This window comes from Nothobranchius furzeri, chromosome 1 (genome assembly GCF_043380555.1).
Source record: "Nothobranchius furzeri strain GRZ-AD chromosome 1, NfurGRZ-RIMD1, whole genome shotgun sequence".
Lineage (NCBI taxonomy): Eukaryota > Metazoa > Chordata > Actinopteri > Cyprinodontiformes > Nothobranchiidae > Nothobranchius > Nothobranchius furzeri.
Window position 1 is genome coordinate 84921692 of NC_091741.1, and position 22109 is coordinate 84943800.

General features: G+C 41.5%; 1 protein-coding gene across 2 annotated transcripts; it reads left to right on the forward strand.

The window, feature by feature from the left end:
- The first annotated feature begins 716 nt into the window (after positions 1–716).
- On the forward strand, positions 717–22070 carry sytl4 (synaptotagmin-like 4). Of its 2 annotated transcripts, XM_015948249.3 has the most exons (18): positions 717–889; positions 987–1035; positions 1960–2150; positions 5085–5300; positions 10417–10526; positions 10681–10792; positions 10890–11057; positions 13032–13143; positions 13220–13313; positions 13383–13477; positions 13625–13717; positions 14057–14235; positions 14595–14697; positions 16005–16166; positions 19092–19194; positions 19270–19375; positions 19452–19660; positions 21352–22070. In XM_015948249.3, the coding sequence occupies exons 3-18, from the start codon at positions 2032–2034 to the stop codon at positions 21498–21500; spliced, it is 2130 nt and encodes a 709-aa protein (XP_015803735.3). In that variant the 5' UTR covers positions 717–889; positions 987–1035; positions 1960–2031; the 3' UTR covers positions 21501–22070. The 2 variants fall into 2 exon arrangements, with proteins under 2 accessions (XP_015803735.3, XP_054595167.2); XM_054739192.2 differs by having other exon boundaries at positions 19092–19375.
- Positions 22071–22109: the final 39 nt, after the last annotated feature.

Here is a 22109-nt window from a genome sequence, read left to right on the forward strand (position 1 = left end):
ACTTTTTACCGTCCAAAAACAACATTACGCTATATTAAATATCACTTGTTGAGCACTAGGACCAAGTGGTAAACAACCGCTTTTGTTGAAGCCTGTTTCCCATTAGAACCATCCATAAGCCTGCCACCTGTGTACTTGACAGTTCTGCATTCCTGACATTGCATAAAAGAGCCTCTAGGCAGTAGTTTTATACATTTTTTTTGTATACTTAATATAAACTTAACTTTAGACTCATCTTGCTTCATCTTGCTAAATGTTCAGTTTAAAATAGCCATTTTTGTTTTTAGAAATCAACACCTGGCCGTAAAAATACATTTAAATTTCATAATTACTCTTTACTTTAAAAATATTTAGGATTTATAAAAATTGAGACAGTTAAGTTTTATTCATATATGTCTATTTTTATTATAAAACGCTAAAAGCTATAAATGTGTTAATGAAATACTTTTGCATTCAGTACTCCATACTTTATGAAAAGAAAGTTGTTTCATTTTAGTCTAAAAGATTCCTTGTTGTTAAAAAAACACCTTCAAGCCAGTTTTCGTCTGAAAGGGGAAACTTTATAAAAGCGCACCTCGCTCGCTGTTCCAGGTGAGGAGGAAAGCAGGGGGAAAGCTGTTTCTGGCACTTTTGGCTAATTATTACTGCAGCGTACTAGTGGGCCAAAATTTCCACATCCAGCGGTTGTAGAGAGCAAAAACAAAACAGGCACTTGTCATGGAAAATAAGGAGGAGAGGAGCTGACTGCTACGAACTTTTCCTTTTCTTCCGGTCTTGTGAGGGGGGGAAAGAAAAGAGAAGTCCAACTCGGTCCGACCAGCGGGAGTCAGTAAAGGCAGCGAGCCAACACGGAGCTCGGTTACGGTTCAGCTCCTGACCGACAACAAGAGTAAGTAAAGTTTCCTGTAGCAACGTGATAGTTTAGTTCCCTGTCTTTTTGTCTAGAGTTGAACTTGTTTATCCTTTTTTTTTTGTTTTTGTGTCAGGAACATATCGCTCTGCTTAGGGGAGTGTGGTCGTCTCCACCAGCAGCAGGTGTGTGTAATCCTTCAAATTTGTCAAATTATGGCAGAGTTGAGTGAAAGTGTTTTATTTTTTTTACTTTCCATTTTAGCGTGACTTTATGGTTGTAAGCAGACTATTATTTTTTATGTGGTTATGCCACTTAGCTGAACGTAATTGATTTGCGTACGTCAACGTTTTTAACCGTTGGAAATGTGAACAGTTAAAACCGTCAGTGGTAAATATACCTCTTTTTAATGAAAACTTCAACCGAAAAGATCGTATTTAAAAATAGGAGTAATTTATTTTAAATATTAAATTTGTTTTTAATCATTTACAACAACCCTGCATAATGCTATCCCGCATTTTAAATAACACGTTCATAACAGATCAAAATAACTTAATTCAAACGCCATTTCCTGGATGTAGAAGTTGTCCTGTAGCGGTTTGTAATTTAAACTCGAGTTAGCTGGCATTCAAACAATGAGGAAAAGGATATCCATTTAATTAAAGCACACAAGTGGTTTAATGCTCCACTCCACCCGCTGTGTCCTTAGGGTGGGAACCCTCCATGCTACATACCCGTGATCATGTTGTTTTAGCCTTCCTTATTCAAAACAACCTTTTACCCTGGCAGAGTCTTCCTGTGGGATTTTTATTTATCCTCATCATTTATCATTTTGGATGGCCTTTGACTTGTCATGTCATGGGAAATCTGTGTGCTGGCTTTATCAAGATGCACAGGCTAATGTTTTTTACCCTAGATGACGTTAATTTTTGTATTTCAAAAGCATGCACCAGAATAAAGATGTAATCTAGTGTGAAGTGAGTCTTGTTCCTTTAGCTTTTCCTCTCTGATCGGCTACATTGAGTTATCCAGGTTTAACCTAATTGTTTTTGCCTACTCAGAGCAGAAATGTTTAGTCAAGTCCTAATGATGATTTCTCTCTCTCTAAGGACCCAGGCTCAATGCAGCATTAACAAGGTTGAGTCAATCCACCTGCCCTGGCGGTTCTGGGTGAAGGCACCATGCCGGAGGCTCTTGATTCGATCAACCTGGGCTTCCTGTCCGACTCCGAGCGTGAGCTGGTCCTGGATGTGCTGCGACGAGACGAGGAGCTCAGGCTGGTTGAAGAACAGCGTGTGCGGTGAGAAGAGTGCTTCCTGTTACTTTGCACAAGAGCCAAAATATGTTAATTAAAAGACAAATTTAACATTTAATCTTGCATAAGTTTCTCTCTAGGCCTGGAATAGTGTCTCTTTCAGTTTTCCCTCAGATATCCAAGTTCAGTTTTAAGTTTGTCACAGTTGAGGATTAAATATTGCCATCCTACAGCAGCAGTGCTCTGTATCTTATTAGCTGTTGTAGTATTTAATATAACCAGGAATTTACTCTAAAACCCAAATTTGTCTTTGTCAGACATGACATGCTTGTCAACCACACACCCCTGGCGCCACTTTAGGTGTATGACTCGCGTTGCTAGGGGAAGCCGCAGCACACCAGTCAAAAGGACGGATAAAAAGAACAACAAACACATCCCTTACAGGGATAAACTAGTTGATATCAATGTAAGTTAGAAGCAGGTACAGAAACATTACAGTCAGAGGTCACACTAGACATCTTTGTCATTTTGACCGACAGAGTTTACAAAACGGTCATGATCGTCATTTTCATTTCTCGGATAATAAATTAAAATAAACAATTTCATTTTCATTCATATTTGGTCCAAACAAGCTGACCAGTGTGTCCAGCAACATATTAATGTTACAATTAAACAATTTCACTTAAATTAGGAACATTTTACCTGCAACATTCTGTTCTTCCTGTTGGCCTGTGACCTACAGACGTGCTCCGAGCTGCTCTTCACAGCTCCTCAGTGCACAGATGGTGAGCTGTGCTGATCATGGTGTCTATGAGATAATGCTCAGATGTTCTGATGGGAATCTTTTCTTGATTAATTTGTTACCTCCGATGTTCTCTGTGCTTAATGTTTAAAATGTCCGCTCACCTACATGTGATTCCTGTCTGTCAGAAAGACCAACAGCCTTGAGATTTTTCATCAAAAAAACAATAAACATAATGGGGAAATATCCGATTAACGCGATGCTTGCCTACATTTAACTTTTACTTTTTTGCGAAGATGGTTGCAAAGCTCTAGAGAAACTAACCCGATTAACATCAAAGCAGAGGTGCACTGCACCATTAACTCCATGACTGTAAATGACAAAAAAAGATCGGATCCTTTTCTTACTTTTTCAACATTATTTATTGTAAAGTTCCATTCGTGTTGTTCGGTACACAGTTTAATGACAAAGATCTGTTCTCTGAACCGTTGAAACATCTTCCACACAAAGACACACCTTAAAAAAGCTGCATGTGCCCAAATACTGGGGATGAGCAAGTACACCACTATCTGTATCTGTATCTGTTCAACTAACTAAATTATCTGTATCTGTACTCGGAATGGGCGGAGCATAACCCGGAAGTGGGCGTGGCTTAACCGGAAGTGGGTGTGGTTTACATCAATATATTATTTTAAGTCTGAAATTGATATGGATTGATCAGAAGTTGATATGTGTATTGTTTATTTGAAAACTATTTACAGAGCAGCCTCAGAATAGATTAAATATTTTTGATCACAATAGAAAAGGAACTATTACAAAACAAGTGTTTCAATAAAATCAGAACATTAATATTTAAGTGCATGGATTAATACATCTGAACTCATGCAGTAGGAACTAGGAAATATGAAATACTATAACCAGACACAACTTTATATATTTTTTTTATTTTAATTTGATTAAACTGATTTTTTTCTTAACGTTCTTGGCATTTTCCCACACAAAGTTAAACAAAACAATGTTGATTGAGGTGTGTGTGTGTGTCTGTGTCTGTGTGTGTGTGTGTGTGTGTGTGTGTGTGAGAGAGAGAGAGAGAGATAGAGAGGGAGAGAGAGGGAGTTAAAAATAAATAAAAAAAAAACCAACCGGAGAGGAGGTAGAGACGCAGCACGTCAGCTCTGTCTTGTCAAATGCACCATGTAAGTTACGAAAAAAGTTACTTTAAATATTCAACCGAAAAAGAGGCGAGCTGAAGCAAATCTAAGGAAAACTGAAGAAACGTGAGCAACAGTGAAGGAATCACAGCGAGATCCATTACTGTCTGTGTGTGTGCGTGGATGAGCCGGACGGACTGCGCTCCCGGCCGGCTAGAGTTTTGTGTGTAGGGAGGGGCGGGCGCTCTATGTGACTGGCCAATCACAGAGCGTGAAGACAGTCTGTTACCCAATGAGGATTTTCCTTCAGCAGGATTACAGATATTTACGGGGTTTACTCGTGTCATGCTCGTATTCGTCAAAAATGCTTTATCCGTACCGGATACTCGTCTGAAACGAGTATCCGGCTCATCCCTACCAAATACTATGGAAAGTAAAACTGAAAATAACATCAAATAAATTTTAGGCACAGATGCTACATCTTATGTTATCAAGATTTTGCTTCTTATAATTGTGACCTGACATGGCAGCCCTTTACACAACACGAGTGTACCATTTTCGGCATGTTTATAAGCTCACAACACACAAAGCAACCCATGCTTCCTTTGTTTTTACACCTAGCTATCCCATCATGCAACATGCTACAGCACCCATGCATCATCTGACAAGGACGGATTATTAGGAGATGAAAGCGTCACCATACAATTTGTAGAGAAAATAGCAGTAATGTCAGAATAAAGTCATTTCCAGGTCATACCAAAGACACAATAGGACCCAATGCCTCCCTGCTTGACACTTTAGGGGTTTGATTGGGGAGTTAAACAACCAAATAGTTCCTTAGCGTGGCCACAGCTGCAGCTCACCACTTCCCATGGGGATGGGTCAAATGCAGAGATGTAATTTCATCAGCGTGGGATGATAACTAATGGGAATTTAACTTTGTGGTGTTTTTTAATAAGTACGTTACTATTGAAGAAATGCCTTACTTTGTACACATTTTCTCACATATGATGTGTTTTACCCAGCAATGCTTGTGTGCATGTCAGTATCTGATGACTTTTTCTTTTTCTTGTTCTTTAATCTCAGGAAGTTGAAGACCGAGTTGCAGGAAGTAAAGAGGAAAGGAGCCAAACTTGGCAGTGGAAATTACAGCGAGCACAGCTGTGGCCGATGCCAGGAGCCTCTGAGTCGCCTGACTGTTTTCTCCAACCAGTGTAAGATGTGCAATCACTACGTGTGCCGGAGCTGCCAAACGTTTCTGCCCAATGGATCCTGGCTGTGCAGTGTGTGCACCAAAGAATCGTAAGATGTTTCATTTGTAATATCTTGGTGATCTTTAGTGTGTCTTTGTAAAACAAATGTTCTTTACCAAGACAGCTTTAAGTGTTTAAAAACAGATTGACTTCTGAAGATTTGAGAGAATCTGTCTTGGAAGTTGTTTGATCAGTCGGCATCCTGCAACTGCACCTATGTACAAGTTTTAGGTGTCAGTCAACCATAAAATCTAAGTACAGAGATGTTGTTTGTGTCAAGTAAATATTGTAATTCAGAGTTGTGTGTTCCTCTAAGACTGTGCAAATATCTAGGATCCACCCATCCACTAACCTCATGTACAAACCAGCTGCACACACCCTGAAGGTGGGCTTGTACTCAAATGTAGTCCACCATGTGAACATTATAATAAGCAAACCTCCACATGGATAAACATTTTTATGTGTGCATCTGCAATAATTAGCTTGTTTAGAGTAATGCAAATGATGATTTGTGACCCCAGAGAGATGTATAATAAAGGCTCAGAGAAACGTTAATGGGCTCGACACACGGGAGGCGATAAACGACTGCGTTCAGCGAAACTCATTGCTATGGCTTTGATAACCTGACACACAGAAGGCAACATGTTGCAGTGGCCAGCAGCAAAAGCCAGAGACTCGCTCTGTTCTAGGCCAAATTTAGTTGTTTTGATTAGCGGTCAGATTGGAGGGAATGTTGGTTTATTAAAGCAGTTCAGAGTTGGAAAAAGCAGTAGATATGAAATCTCACAAGGTTTTGCTAGAGTTAAGTGAAGTCTTACTTCTGACTTTACTGTATAAAAATAAAAGAAATGCGTGAATGGGTTCACCCACAAAGTAAACTTACCTGGTGTATTCATTCTGTCACCGACAATTTCCCATGCTGCTACCTTTTTGTGAAAATCTCTAATCTTTTGTAGAAATGTTGTAAAGCTCTGGGAAATCTGACACGGCAAGTATATAACTTTTCATCCATGTTTGCCCGTAGATGTACTGAGAAGCATCCTGTCCGCTCCATCAATGAAACCTCTGCTGATTGGTCCTTGTCTGAGCGGCAGCAATGAAAAGTTTTAATTTTCTCAACTTTCTGAGATCGCATTGCTGGCTTGCCTGTGCATGACACATGCACAAGTGCAAAATTTCACATGCATGTTTTTCACATGTCGCATACATGAAGGAGACACGATTGCCACTTTGTTGTGCATGTCTCTCTTAATTTTTTTCCCCCCGTGTCCTGTCTGGCTGTGAAGCAAACAGAATTGATGTCTGAGTGCTGGTGACAAGCCTTACAGATTTACTCTCAGGTGGAGCATCAAAGCGTCTGCTTTTAATGTCATGCCTGATACTTAAAACTTTATTGTTATTGTTTTTGAATGCTTTGTTATTCCGACCACACACGGAGACAGAGGTGAAAGAGAAAGGAAAAGACAAAAGGTGGGGAGGGGGGGGGGGAGTTCCACAAAAATAAACAATGAACAAGAGTCTGCTTCTAGAGCTGCAGAAAGAGAAAGAATAGAAAAAAATGGGACACACAACAATACAACAGGAGAAAGCCATTGCTGCGTCAACTTGAAGAAATATACAATCAGCATTGTTTAACTAAGCACTCTTATGATAATAAATCATTATGCATTTAGTGGCAACGACAGCCTTAAGACATGTGTTGAACGTGCCCAAGTCCATACTTATGATAGCACCTGTGTGTGTACACGCGCTTGTTTTAAGATTTCTCTATAAAAGCGTCCAATAGAGTGTGAGAGACCACAGATCTGCCCCCCAAAGATGTGTAGGAGACTGAGGGAGCTCCAAGTCCCAGAGATCCAGGCGCTGCCCCAGAACACAGGAACCCCAAGGAGACTGCAATCAGAAAGGCCCCCGCCCCCCTCGAGAGGCACAGAGGATCGCCCCGGGGGGCCACAACCAGCAGCTGGCAGAGTCCCAGGAGATATCAGCGGCAAGCCCACAGGCCCGCCCGCAGCCTCCCACCCCCTAGCCGGCCGAGCCCGGGACCCAACAACCCGGGACCCAGGGGTGACCACCCCCGCCTGGGACCCAGCAGAGCCCAGGGGCCCAGACCCCACCAGACAGCCACCGGGATTGATCAGGCAGATGCCAAAATCTTAAACCCCCTGACCCGGTTGCCACAAACACTCAGGCAGACCAAGGCACAGCCCCTCACACCAGGTGTGGCAGGGGGAGGGGAGACGAAGATCTATATCATCAAAAGAAGTCCCAGGAGAAGGGAGGAGTCAAAGGCCCCACCTGACATATACAGTCATACACAAACACAGTCACACACTCCCTCCCTCATGCTCACACATGCACATACAACCAAAGACTTACAAAAATGCACGCCGGACACCCACTCATGCTCCCCATACACACCCTATTCACTCTGGTCCCGGTACTGCTGCACATGGGGTACAACCATTACCGGTTCCCTGAGTTCGACCCTTTCTGCTGGGGTGCTGATGAGCAGGCTCCCCCGCCCAACGCTGAGCACAGCAACCCACCACCCCAGACCCCAACCAGACGGCCAGATCTCCCTCCTAGCCTCCAGCCCCAGAAAGCCAAGCAACAAGAGGTGTGCTAAGACCCCTAGTCTCCCTCCGCCTGCTCCAATATAGTGTTGTGTGTTAATGAGGTGTATTCCATGGCTGTGGTGAGCGGGCAGTGCGGGCGTTGTCTGGCCTATGCCAGCTGATGCCACCACACCATCCCACTTGCACCCACAGCCCTCAGTGTCTAAGTGCAGTTTAAAATTGGAAGTGGGCACCGGCCCTCTGGATGAGGCTGAAAAATCCCCCTGCCAAATGCCGTTGAATGTGCTCACTCCCATGGCCTTAAAGCCTGATTTATGCTTCTCCGTTTGCATCAGTGCGGAGACACGTAACGCCATTATCCGTCCTTGCGTAGGGCTCCGGCAGGCATGCAAGTACGTACGGAGTCGAGCCCACTTTTTTAAACATCTGTCGAACGAGACGGATTACGCAAGCTTGTGATTGGTCAGGACGCCGCTGTTGTTTACAGCGCCGCCATTGCAAAGAGAGCCGAGGATAACTAGCGGCAGACACGGAGAAGCTTGAAGAAGACCTCGCGAAAAAACTCTAAAAATATGAACGTTTCATTCTCCCGTGACTGGAGACTGGAAAGGATGCGCAGCAAGCGTTTTATTTGTGGACGGAAATGACAGGAAACGTGGGTTTAGAGGTGGGGAGCGCATGAAGAGGTGGGAGAATGAGAGACAAATATGTCTGTGTTAAAAGTCTCTTATATACACAAAAAACACAATATAAACACACGATCATAGACCAATACATGGCAGGATACCACAGAACAGCGCTATGCCCTCTGTTGTCCTGCCGGGCAATTGCTTTGCAACACTCTCCAGGAGACTGAGAAGTAAAAGAGCAAAACGCTTCAGTCAATCCATGCGTGTCTGTCCCTTGCGCAGCTGACGGAGAAGCATAAACCAGGCTTTAGTGTGTGTTTGCGTGGAATGTCGTTGGTGGAAGTGTTTAAGGTGCAAATAAAATTGGGGGGCAGGTTGCCACAGGAATGCAGAAATGGGGTCCATACCTGCACTCCCTGACTTGTCCACCCCCAAAGGTCCTGTGTGCATGTTTGTGTGATGATGTGAGGGAGCAGGAGGAGAAAAATATGCGGGGATGGGGAGGAATGGCTGGTTGCGCTTAGCCCTCCAGGGAGCCATGTCGTGCATGTCTCACTGAAAATGAATGGAGAGGCAATGTCGCCTCCTGTGTGTCGAGCCCATAATACTTCCACCCCAGTTTCTGCATTAGCTACCAAAATAAAAATTGAGTGCGAAATTGTCAGGTCAGAAAAAGCTGCATAGATCTACGTCACACTCAAATTAGTGTTCATGGACTTGCTCACCTTGGCTTGCGGCTGTGGAAGGCTGTCAAGTTTTGCAGCTAGGAGAGAGCAGAACAAGTATCGACTAGTAGAAGCTAACCATTAGCATTAGCAACTCCACAACACAGCAGATCTCATTCAGACTTGTGTTGTGCTGACACTTCCTGTTGTCAGCCAGCTGGGTGAGGGCGGAGGCGGCTTCTGACGCGCTTCTATTCATAAATCAAACCTCTTTTTGTCTGTGCGTTAGTCTTGGTTATTTTCTTTTACAAGCATTAGCTGGCGTTTTACATGATGCTGTTCCAAGGATAGTAGTGCTCCCAGTTGATCGTCACAAAAAAGAAATGTATTGTGCCATGGATCCCACCACCCATGCGTAATCGGCTCATCCGAAACACCTGAGGACCCACTTAAATCACATGTGACGCACCCGACACCACCACCACCACAGACGAAAGCCCAACCCACAAAATAAATGGCTCTACATGTGTTGTTAATGGGGAAAAACATCAACTTTTTTAATCCAAAAAGAGTGAGCGGAGGCAGCAGAAGAGTTGCTTCACTATTAGCCAATCAGAGGAGAGATTTTCTACATGAATATTAATGAGTAACACTCCAAATCTGTCGTTTTCTGCCCCCCACACCTCCGGTTAGTTTCTACTTTCTGAAACAGAAGTGCCAGAGCTTTTATCCACTGAGTGACTCATGAGGTTTTTATTCATACTAGAGAAAGTAGATTTATTGAAGGTGGTATAAACTGCTGCCACCCAGAGGTCAGACTTTGAACTGCAAAATAAATAAAATAAATGTTTGTATGCAAATCCTCAATAAAAAAAATCCATTCACTGCTTTTATATATCGATTCAGTAGCTGAACACAAAATATTGCAGTATTTCAATGTATCGTTTTTTTTCTTAAATGCTTTCTTGTAATGTAATGTAAAATCAGTAAATATTGGTTATCTAATATAACAGTGATTTTGATATCGGATATCTGTCTACGTTTTTACATCAGTGCATCCCTGGTAAAAAGACATAAATGTTATGACAATTAGGTTTCATTGCTGTTTATTCTAATAAAGTAAATGAGACTTGTATAAACAATCCTTTGACCTTTAGTGACACAGCTTTGTACTTTTCTTTAGTAATAATAATTCTATTGTAAGCAATATTATAATCTACTGCATCAGTGATGTAATGATTATGTGGAGTATCAATTTATCACACTCCTTAACTGATCTGTGTACATTCCAGGGATATAAAGAAAAGGACAGGCGATTGGTTCTATGATCAACGAATCAACCGTTTCTCTGGAGCTCCTGGGCACAACCTAGTGAGGGCCTCCCTGAAAAAGCGGCCTCCAGGTAAGTTCAGGAACAGGAAGTTAATATCAGCTGTTGGATTGTAAACAATGCTTTCCCCACCCATAGCTACAGCAGCAGTGTTTTAGTTTAACATTATTGATTGTGTCTTTTACTTAATCTTTTGGTTTTTTTTTCTTTATGTACAATATTATAGCAAAAAAGCGCGAGACAATTGGAGAAACACTCCTGAGGAGTGTTGAAAATAACACAAATCCTTTTAAACCAGTGCCCCTGCCCAGGCAGAAAGTTCAGACGGCTACCATAAGGTACTGGTCTTTTCAGTCTTTGGAACACAAATGTTCTTTGAAATGATATTTGAATGAGCTTGACCTTTTGGCTCATGTTTTATTATTTTTTTGACAGTCAGTCAAAAGAGAATTTGGGATCCATTGCTTCAAGAGAGTCATTTGAGTCAAAGACCAACGTGTCTTCAAAGCCAACGCACAGTGACACGGAATCGGCTGAAAACACGAGTATCGTCAGTGGCAAAACGGAGACCGAATCTGGTCGTGCAACTCCTGAACAACCGAGGTCAGTTCAGAAGTAGCATCTACTTAGACTAGCATCTAAGTAGTATTTTCTGTCATTGGTACTAGGGCTGCAACAACGAATCGATAAATTCGATGAAAATCGATTACTAAAAGCGTTGGCAACGAATTGCGTCATCGATTCGTTGTGTTGCGCAACTCTTCCAAAAGCCCCCTCCCCTCCTGCCCGCCGTTGCGCGCAGACCGGTGGAGAGCCGGCAGTTGTTTGTAAGAGGAACATGGCAGAAGCAGCGAGACCCCAAAAAAGTAAAAACTTCTAAAGTTTGGGAGCATTTTCAGTTAAATCAGGCGAAGACATGCAACGTTTGTAGGTCAGACTTAGCATGGCATGGGGATACTACGGTGATGATGCAGCGTCTTAAACGCAAGCATGTCAGAATCATCAGCGAGGAAGGAGAGAGCTCGGTGTCCGGGTAAGTTAAAAACTTTTCAAAAGTGATTCACCCAAGCCCCGGATTATTACACAGGCTAGACATGCCCTAAGCTCGTTAAAAAAAGTCTATAAAATTGTAAGCGCGACGCTATTAGATAGGCGGGGGGGGGGGGTACTCGCGCCGCTGCGAACCGGTTCCGCCGTCACATTCCCCCAGAAACTGGTTGATTACACCGGGGCCAGACTAACATGTGGCTTTACAACCACAATGTCCTCAGAAACGAAAACGCTTTTAAAAGGGAGGGAGGAGTCCTAACTGTTGCTGCAGGCGTGTTGTGTGAGAGTGCAGTTATATACTGGTTAATATATTTTTGGGTTCAGTTGCTTTCATGTGGCCTAGTGTGAGTCTATTTGGGATCATTGGAATGATCAGCAGCATTTCTTGATGTGACTTTATGGCAGTTGCCCAGGGCATCATCGCAAGGAGGATGGCATTCATTTACTTTTGTTTTATTTGGTATTTTTCAGTCATTTTTGGAAATAGTGATTAATTTTGATTAATTCACAGCCTATGTTTAATTACATTTAAAAATTAGTTGTTTGACATCCCCAATTATAATAAATGTCTACAGATTAGATCAAACAAAACAGATGAGAATTGCCCTTAAAGAGCAAGTCACCCCCAAATAAACTTTTTTGTGCTGATAAACTAAATAAACGAGTGTCTAATCGTGCTGCAGACACGTGTCGTCAATAATTTGGCACTTCAGTGCATCTTAGTTAAAATTTAAATATTCTGCCTAAAACTGGCAGTGTTGTGCCGTTGTCAGGTAAAAACTCTGCACTGTATTTTAATTTAAATCTGCCACCGCTATTGGCTAAGAAGTATGCTATGATGTAAACTGGTACATTATGATGTCACAATGCTGTCGTGAGCCTGAGTGTGTGTGTATTTGTTAGCGGCTCCGCCCTCTCGGTCTGCCAGGCAACAGCATGTGTTGCATTTTTCAAACATGAAGCGGGAGTGGAGTTAGACTCTGGTAGGGGTTGACTTGCTCTTTAAGCTGTTTAACTTGGACCAAGCATTTTAGGTCACAGATAGGTGTAGCTTAGGGTCTCTGTCTATACACCTTATAAGACAATTTAGGTGATGGCATGTTGTTTTTCTGCTATTGAACTGTTTTCTAATAATGTTGTGTTTAATAAAGTGAAGGAAGGAGAAAAATAATGTTTCCCTAGCAGTTTAAAAAAATGTCCCTATGTAATCCGATTAATCGATTAATCGTGTCGAGACCCCATCCGATTAATCGATTATCCAAATAATCGTTTGTTGCAGCCCTAATTGGTACTACATGTTCATAGAAGCCCAATTCCCAGAAACTGAGAAACTCACAACGGTTTTTAGTTTAGTGTGACATTTACCGTTTTTTACGATGTATAAGGTGAAGGCCTTATTTGTTAAAATACATTATAAAACTCATAAGTGTTCCAAGAGGTTCAGGTTGGACAATGATTTAGAAGCTAACTGCATTTTATTTGAAACGTTGCACTTTTAAGCTCTAGTTGACCTGGTTTTGTTATCAGAGCCCACAACTCGGTGCCGTCCAGCCCAACAGGATCCAGTGTTTCCAGCCTGACTGTTCCCATGAAAGCCGATATCGTTCACACCGACAGCGGAAACTCAAACAGCAGTGCCGTAAGATTCTTTTCTTTCATATTTAGTCATTGTTTTGTTCTTTTCTGACCAGACCTCCTTGTTTTTGTCTCTGCAGCCTGTGCTGCAGGTGAAACCAGCTGATCTGAGCCTTGAGCTTGAAGTAGACAGACTCTTCAAGAAGAGCATCAAACGAGCCCCCAAACCTACAGGTGACTGTTTTTATAGAAATATTTGCTAGTTTTCCTTATTATTAATTGTTGGATTGTATAATTTAACAGAATGTTTATCAACTCTGGATCTTCGTGATGGATGTGAGGCACCAGCAGCTTCCATGGGCCACCGAAGTCGCTCTGTACCAGGCTTGGATGTACAGGTGAGAAAACTAAACTGCTTTAGTACTGCTGATAAGATTCATTTCTTTTTCAGAAAATGTTTTTTCTAGGTGTTTATAGTACCGATCTTACAAAAACAAATGGGTGTATTTATTTTAAGTCTGCTCATTTTTTTTATGGTTCCACAGGAGGACGAAGACGAGGAAGAAGATATTGACCGCTTAGTGAGCTTTCATAAATTATCAATGGCTAAGAGTTCTTCCAGCCTTCAGAGCTCCAAGGTATCAACACTTCCTACGTTCTGCAAAGCCTCTGATAGTCCTATAATGGTACTCGTGTTAAGTTATCTAAACACGCATCTTTAACCTCAGGATTTCCTCTCAAGTAAGGAAGTCTGACATTAAAGTACAAATTCTGGCAAAGAATGTAGAAGTTACGAGTGTGGGAGGAGAACAAAACTGCTGCTAATAGTGTATGTCACTGGGTTTGGATGTTGGGGAAAACACAAGCAAGCATTTTAATAAGTGTCTAAAAGTCTATGTATTTTTTATTTTTTATTTTTTTGCCCTTGGAACAAACATGGGTGATGTTATTGATTTGTTTTGTGTCTGTTTATTCAGGGCACACTGGGCAGCCTGATGAGTATTTACAGTGAATCAGGAGACTTTGACAGTGTGGAGGTGAGCGGTGATGTTGTTTTCTCTGTCAGCTACGATGAACACACACAAAGCCTCTATGTGCTCATCAAGGCGTGCCACGATCTGGCCCACGGTGATGCCTCCCGGCAGCTTTCCAACCCGTGAGTGTCGCATATGCTACTCCACTATGCTCAACCTTTTTGTTTGACGTTCTACTCAGACCGTTTTTAACCGTGCAGCAGGACTGATGGTGTCTGAGAAAGTATATTTTGCAGTTTACACACACCCCTCAGTGATGTTGCCACAGCTTTGATCGGTGGAGATTAGAGGTTGCTGTGTTTACACAGCCCCGATACTTACTTCCCAGTCGTGATTAGCTGAGCTTCACAGGAAATTGAATGTCAACAGATTATTTTTTTTCTCTTCAGCATTTAGTCAGGAAATGCAGTTTAACATCAGTAGTTGTGACCAAGAGAAACAGGGTTTGATGTGCTTTTCTGTTTTTGTGTGTGTGTTGCAGTTATGTTAAATGTTATCTGCTCCCTGACAAATCTCGCCAGAGCAAGAGAAAGACCAGCATCAAGAAAAAAACCACCAACCCTGTCTACAATGAAACATTAAAGGTGATGATTTAAACAGAACTGTGACGTTTTACTTTGTCTGAACGACGCCACCTGTTTTTCCTCTTTGCTCTACATTTGTTGAATTAAATGACCACACCTTGAGGGACCTCAAGATTTATATTGACTTTGCAGATAAGTACATCTATTGTCAAATATTGATTTTTTTTTGTCCTGCCTGCAGAGGACTCAGCCCAAATACTCAAATAAAACCACACACTGTGAACTGCAACAAAACTGCTGTTCTCCAATTTAAAATCCTCGATTTAAAGCAAATCTGCAGAAAAAAAACACCATCATGGAACACTCACCCCTCCCATCCTTCCACTGGAACCGGAAACCTGTGTTACCAGAGGAAATGAGAGCACTAAACCAAGTCCTAGCATCTCTTGGTGTATTTATTTTATTTTTTATTTTTTTTGGGACTCTGGTAGTTTGTCCTAAAGTTGAAGTGGTAACAGCCGTCTGTTTCTGTTACTGAGCACCAGTGGTGTTCTGCTACTAAATACGTGCGTGCGTAATGAATGGAGGACCCAGGGCAGTGCAGTGTGACGGTTCAGTGAGACTGACAACCGTATGGTCCAATAGTTGCTTTCAGTCTGAAATATGTCATTGGTGGAGGTTTTTGGACTAATGCAAGAGAACCACTTTATAAAATTTTTTTGTTTATCCACTATATATTTATAGCTATACAATGTTCAAACATTGTTAGGAGGCATAAAATGTTTAAAGCTAATTTGTTTTGTAGATTGGTCATTGTAGCCTTAAACATTAGAAATATTAAGAAGATTTCTCAGTTAAGTTCTGTTTTTATCCATCTGTTATTTAAGACTTCCACCTCACTACTTTTATTAATTATTAATTAATCACTGTGTAGCGCCAGTGCCCTATACACTGGCACTACCTGGTTGCTGTTGCGGGTGGTCTTTACGTGTGCTTTAAGAAATGCAGCTTGAGTTTATTTCTGATGATGTTTATTATGTTGTCTTGTTCCAAAATGTCCATGATCCATTTACAGCAGTTAAAGTGGGTTTCAGTGAATGCGTTACTTGCCCCAATGACAGTCCGCAGAGTCCGTTACACACAGCCACAGTCCTCGCCACACAGTAAAAAACTGTTTGTCCCATCCAGCCACACCTGAGTCCAATCTGTGTTGGCTTAAGTAGGCTGGTGCTTCCACAAGCAATTAACCAATAACATGAGGCCAAGCCTCCTCTCAAGTGCACAAAAAGAAATGACACATATGGCTCCTACACACGGTGTCTAACATAAGGCCTTTAATAAAAGCTTATTCTCTGTCCTGCCTCCAGTACACCATCAGTCGTTCATTACTGGCCACCCGTTCTGTGTTGATATCAGTCTGGCATCATGGCCGCCTCAGCCGCAACACCTTCCTGGGGGAAGTGGAAGTCGCTCTAGACTACAGAGACCTTGATTCATCAAGTGAATCCTGCATGCGCCTCTTGGCGAAGGTAGAGCAAAAAGATTTATAATTTATTACTTTACTATTATGACGATCAATTAATACCGAGAGCTATGTGAAGTTTTCTTGTGCCTACATTCTATAAAATGCATTATGTATTTTTTAAATCTCGTAAAATGTTTGAAAAGCATTTTTTTAGGTTTACATTTGCATTGTTTACTATAAAGGTGTTTTTAAAATTCACTTTAATGATAGAAGAATGGTATTGTTATCTGCATAAAGTATTCAGGAGAAAACTGAACGCCATACTCAGTGCTTCAAAGTGCCAACTATATCTTTTAAAGACTCACTCTAATGAAAATGGTGTTTTTTCTGTTTTTGACATATTCTTGAGGTATTTTTTATGCTACAGGATACATCTAAAGAAATTTAACCTCAAAATTGCATTTCTGAGTATTTCTGCATTGAAACCTCTGGGGTTGTCATGTCACAAACCCACTGGGTGGGTCACAAAGTCTACTCCACTCTGCTCCCTCAGGTTCTGAGGAGTATTATCAACATTCAAATGACAAATGGGTAGCTCAAGTAGTAAGAGACCTGACTGTTGCGGAGGGTCTGAGTTCAAATCCAGTTTTGGCACATATGACATTTTGGCTCAGTTGTCACAAGTTTTTTTATTTTTATTTTTTTACATTAATACAGTAATAAGATGCCCACATTTTAATTAATAAACGTCCAAATGAGATGCGCTGAAAGACGTGGAAATCACTGCCAGAAAATCGTCAGTTCAACTTTCATTTTGGAACTGTTGTTCAACCAGGATGTGACGTCTTGGACTGACGTCGTTTCATTGGTCATCAAGCATCTGAATGTTTGCTGGGATCATTAGTCTACGGGGCAGTAATGCCAGTGCTACATGCTGTAGCTGCTGTTTGTTAACCTAACCTTATTTCAGCTGTGTTAATGTGATGTATCATATAATGTAGTGGAATGTGTTTTACATGGGCAGGTTTAAGGCAGTTCTGGAGGCAAAGGTTCAACGTGGTACTAGCAAGGTGTACCCAATAAAGTGTCCAGTGAGTGTATATGTAAACAGGGTACTACAGCCAGTGCTTAATTTGTTAATCAAACGTTCCTGGGATGCAAATACTGATGTCAACTTAAGGTTGACAGATCATTTGCTGCTGTGGTCCCCAGACTCTGGAACTCTCTCCCCCTGAGCCTGAGATCAGTAGACTCAGTGGACTCCTTTAAAAAGCAGCTGAAAACTCACTTGTTCAAGCTGGCTTTTGTATGACCTTCATCACCACTCTCTCTTTATTCTGCTCTCCCCACCTATTCCACCTTCCTCAGGATCCACTGATTTCCCTCTTATCTATTCACTCTCTTTCTTACAATTGTCAATTTTTTGCTCATTTGAAATATATTTTTAACAATTTTCAAAATTTTTTAAAATATTTTTATATTTTGTTTTTCTGAAGATTTTTATCTTGAGAGGCCCTATAGAAAAGATATTTTCTTTTTCTTCTTCAGTACACAACTCCAAAACACAAAGCTGAGAGCTTTCTTCAAATTAGTTTAGAAAGTTGTACCGAGCTCGCTCGCACACAAGCTGGTCAGAGGACAAGCAGCACGCCGTGGAGGAGAGAATTAGACAGGTGGCATGAAGGAGGAGCTCAGAGCGGCAGTCAGAGCAGGTGGATGACTTTTAAGCAACAAAAAATAATGGTCTACTTTTTACTCAGAATGAACAAACACATTTGCTGATGATGATCTCAGTGGTCCAGATTGTTGCTTAGAAGGAATCCACCTGCTCTGTCTGCTGCTCTGAGCTCCTCCTTCCCTCCACCTGTCCGATTCTCTCGCCCACCTGCAGCATGGCGCACTGCTTTGTTCCTCTCTGACTGGCTTGTGTCCAAGCGAGCTGGTCCAACTTTCTAAACTAATTTAAAGAAATCTGGCCCAGCCTGGAAATGAACCCATGTCCTCTGCGTGTAAGTCGGGGGTCTTACTAGAGTGTCCCTGTCCTCGGCTCCGCCCACAACCCAGAGGCAAATCATCAATGAGCTACTGCCACTATATAGAAACTAACTACTAGAAAATGGCACAGGTTTGTAATTATGGCTAAAAACAGTATAATCATAGTTTAAAGACCACTGAGAACTATTTTAAAACAGCTAAAAAAGATTAGAGTGGGTCTTTAAGGATAATTCATTTTTGTTTCCATTGTGTTTGTATATCTAGTTCATTGAAAAGGCATCAAGATGAAAGCGGAGTGTGTTTGTAGGTTAGCTGTACTTTAAAGCAGCAATTTGGAGGTTTTCTCAGAGGGCACCATCTAGAGGCGAGAAAAATGTACTGCACCTTAAGCCCCTCTCCCTACTCCCGTGATTATGAAGCAATACCTCTTGTTTGTGAACACGCATCTGTAGCCGGCCATCAGAGCTGAATCACTTAATTTACAATTATTAGTTTCATGTTATACGTTTATCTGAAACCTGCTGTAGGTCAATTTAAGGTTTCTATCAATTCAGTTCAGTATGAGAGCATTCTATATTTTATAAATGTAAACAGCATTTAAACTTTTTAAAGCCGATTTAAATGTCTGCAAGCCACTTGCAATTATTAATTTGAAACATCAAATATGATGTGAATTTTTTTGGAATTAAACTGTGTGGCTGCTTCTGTGAACAAAAGGAAACAAGCTTCATCTGAATTCCAGATCTGTTTTTACTGATGTACTATGAGTACATGTTGGTACTTTTGCTGAACATAGGCTTAGTGTAAAGGTAACAGCTAAATCTAGTTAAACCTGGGTCGATAACTTTGTCCATGTCCAGTGCTTTTAGCTAGTTTATAAATAGTCGGTCCTGTATCTGCTTCAGCTGTCCAGTATTGATCAGTTTTAGTAGAGAGGCTTGTTTACTGTTTTCAGGTTCCCTGAGTCCTAAATATGATCGATTTTATTCAACAGGCAGCTTCTGTTGTGCAACCTTCAGCTTTTGCTCAGTACAAGGGAGAGCTAGTGATTTCACTCAAGTATGTCACGCATAAAAAGACAACGGAGAAAGTCAAAGGTAAAACAAAAGCATATAAAACCGTTTGCTGGACATTCGTTGCCTCTAATCTTCAAGTTTTTATTTTCTCTTCAGGCAAGAAATCTTCAACTGAGGAAGGCGGTGAGCTGCATGTCCTAATTAAGGAGGCAAAGAATTTGACAGCAATCAAAGGAAGCACATCAGACAGCTTTGTTAAAGGGTTGGTGATGACCCATCGCCTCTGAAAACCTCAGTGTGTCCATGTTTAAATTAACCTGGAGTCTCTGGCTCTGCAGATATTTGTTCCCAACAAAGTCCAAGACTACAAAGAAGAAGTCTGCAGTGGTGAAGAAGAGCCTGAATCCCCAGTATAACAGCACATTTGTGTATAAAGAGCTGACTCTGGAGCAGCTGAAGGAGATGTGTCTGGAGTTGACTGTGTGGGACAGAGAGGCCATGCTGAGCAATGAATTCCTGGGAGGAGTCCGTCTCAGCTCAGGAAAAGGTCAGATCCAGATGTTTGCTCCTCTGATATACAATTTCTGATGCAATAGGAGAGAATCATTCATTTCAAACATTGGAAACTGTCTATGTACCCCTGGCTATTGTTTTAAATCAAGTTGGAAAAGTTCAAACTTTCATTTTCTCTAAATCTTAAAGGGGCATTATGGAAGTTTGACAGCCAAAACATGTATAGAAATAATAAATTTCTTCTTCATACATTCTCCTGCAATGCCCTGGTCCTGTAGAATGAGCCATGGCATTTTTACTGTGATTGCCTGTTTTTCTGTAAAATCACAGAAAAAGAGAGCTGCCCGGGTCGAGCAGGCTGCTTCATGCACGTTCACGCTCAGGCATAGCCCGTAGCATTTGCTATCAGTAGCTTTAAATGATAAATGACAAATGACCCGCACTTGTATAGCGCCTCTCAGAGTAAGAACTCCAAAGCACTTTACACTACAGTGTATCATTCATCCATTCACACACACATTCACACACTGATGGTGATGAGCTACGATGTAGCCACAGCTGCCCTGGGGCGCACTGACAGAGGCGAGGCTGCCGAGCACAGGCGCCACCGGTCCCTCTGACCACCATCAGCAGGCAAGGTGGGTCAAGTGTCTTGCCCAAGGACACAACATCAGAATTCTCTGTCCGGAGCCGGGATCGAACCTGCAACCTTCCGATTACTGGACAACCCACTCAACCTGAGAGAGTGAGGTAGTGCCAACTCAGCGACTTTGTCGCTGTTCCTAACGCCTAGTGATTAACCTAGCTACATTTCTGAGGTCCCTTAGCTACTTTCTTCTAGATATTTCCTGCAAATTAGCAACAAAATAGCCATTTTCGCTCTGAACTGTTATTTGAACTTGTTTCAGCTGTCATCAAGGATATAAATATTACAGATACAAAAGATGTTACTGGTGCTTTAGCTCACCTAGTTAGACGTTGGACTCTCGTGCAGAAGTCCCGGGTTTGATTCTGGATGTGAATATAGTTTATTTAGAGTTTATTTTTTACATTAATGGTATAGTTTTTTTTACAGTAAGATGCCCAATTTTTTATTTGAGACTCGCCGAAAAAAGATGTGGGTTCAACTTTCATTTTGGAACAATTTTTCAAGCAAGGGAAGGGAATGATCTGAGCATGCAGGGAGACTGACCCATCATAAACCTTTGTCGGCTGTGCTGAAGAGAAAGGTACAGAACCAAATTATTAATTAATTAGCTGCGTGTTCTCCTGTCCTCTGTCCTCCAGGCCACACACACACACACACACGGGACTGTCTCAGCTGTTATTTTCGTTGAGGAGTGTGCACGTACAGCATGCGCTACTCGTGCACGAGCCTGCTATTGAAGTTGCCGTTACACTTTTGGCCTGAGGGCGAGCATAAAAATTCTAAACTCCGTAAAGTCCCTGTAACGATCAGACTGGGATTATCACACATGAAGAATCAGTGGCTATCATGTCTGAGTGATGGTGCATCTAATTATTGTTTGAGGATGACGCATGTTTAAGTATGTTTATTGTAAAGTATCAGAATTTGAACAGTGCATAAATGATGTTTGGATGAATGTTGCCGTGATAAAAAGGTTTTTGTGTTTTTAATGTCCTTTATGTGAAAATTAGTTAAACGTTCCACCGTTAATTATACTGGTACTAAAACTGCTCTTTGTTTGCTCTTCATCTCGGTAGGCATTATAAAAGTAGAAAAAGAGGAAGTGGTGCTGGATTCTGCTGGAGAGGAGGTCAGCCTGTGGCAGATGATGATGCAGTACCCTGACTCGTGGGCAGAGGGCACTCTTACACTGCGTTCCACAATGGGAAAAACTAAGAATAAATGAAGGACAGCAGAGGACCGAAGCCTAGGAAGTAACACAGATGAGCTCTGGCTTTACAGACAAACACGAGTCTATGCATTAATTTTGTTCTGTAAACATCTTTAACCTGAAACCATTTCTCCCTCAGCTCTTCCTCTGCTCATACCATGTAGAGGTCTGGTTCTGTTCACTTCCTGCAGACTTGCTGTTGGAAATGTGCCAAAGCGTTACAACACTACGTCACTTTGCTTTTGAAATTCAGGCTGTTATTACCATTAGAAATGCATAGCACTTAGCTCAGAAGTGTCTTCATTTTGTCACTCTGGTTTTTGCATTTGTGTACAAAATAACACTAACTAAAAATTATATGTTAACTGATATTGCAGATAAATGCTGGGTTTAACAGTTATGCTTAACTGAATCCAAACCTTTGTGCTTTGATGGTTATTCCATTTGCACAACATGTTTAAAATAAATAAAACCAGAATTGTTTTTATGTTTTAATGTTAAACTCATTCCATAGTGAGGTCAGTCACATTTATCTTAAGGTTGCCTTGAATATCCTGTTCACTTAATAAAAGTTAACTCAGTAAATGCTTGTCTCCAATTTCCTTCGTGTTCCAGGTAATTATG

Excerpts from the sequence above, each read along its gene's own strand:
- sytl4 (XM_054739192.2), top strand. The coding sequence starts at position 2,032 with ATGCCGGAGGCTCTTGATTCGATCAACCTGGGCTTCCTGTCCGACTCC. Across the intron at positions 5,301-10,416 it reads AGTGTGTGCACCAAAGAATC|GGATATAAAGAAAAGGACAG; the intron begins GTAAGATGTTTC and ends TGTACATTCCAG. Across the intron at positions 10,527-10,680 it reads CCTGAAAAAGCGGCCTCCAG|CAAAAAAGCGCGAGACAATT; the intron begins GTAAGTTCAGGA and ends ACAATATTATAG.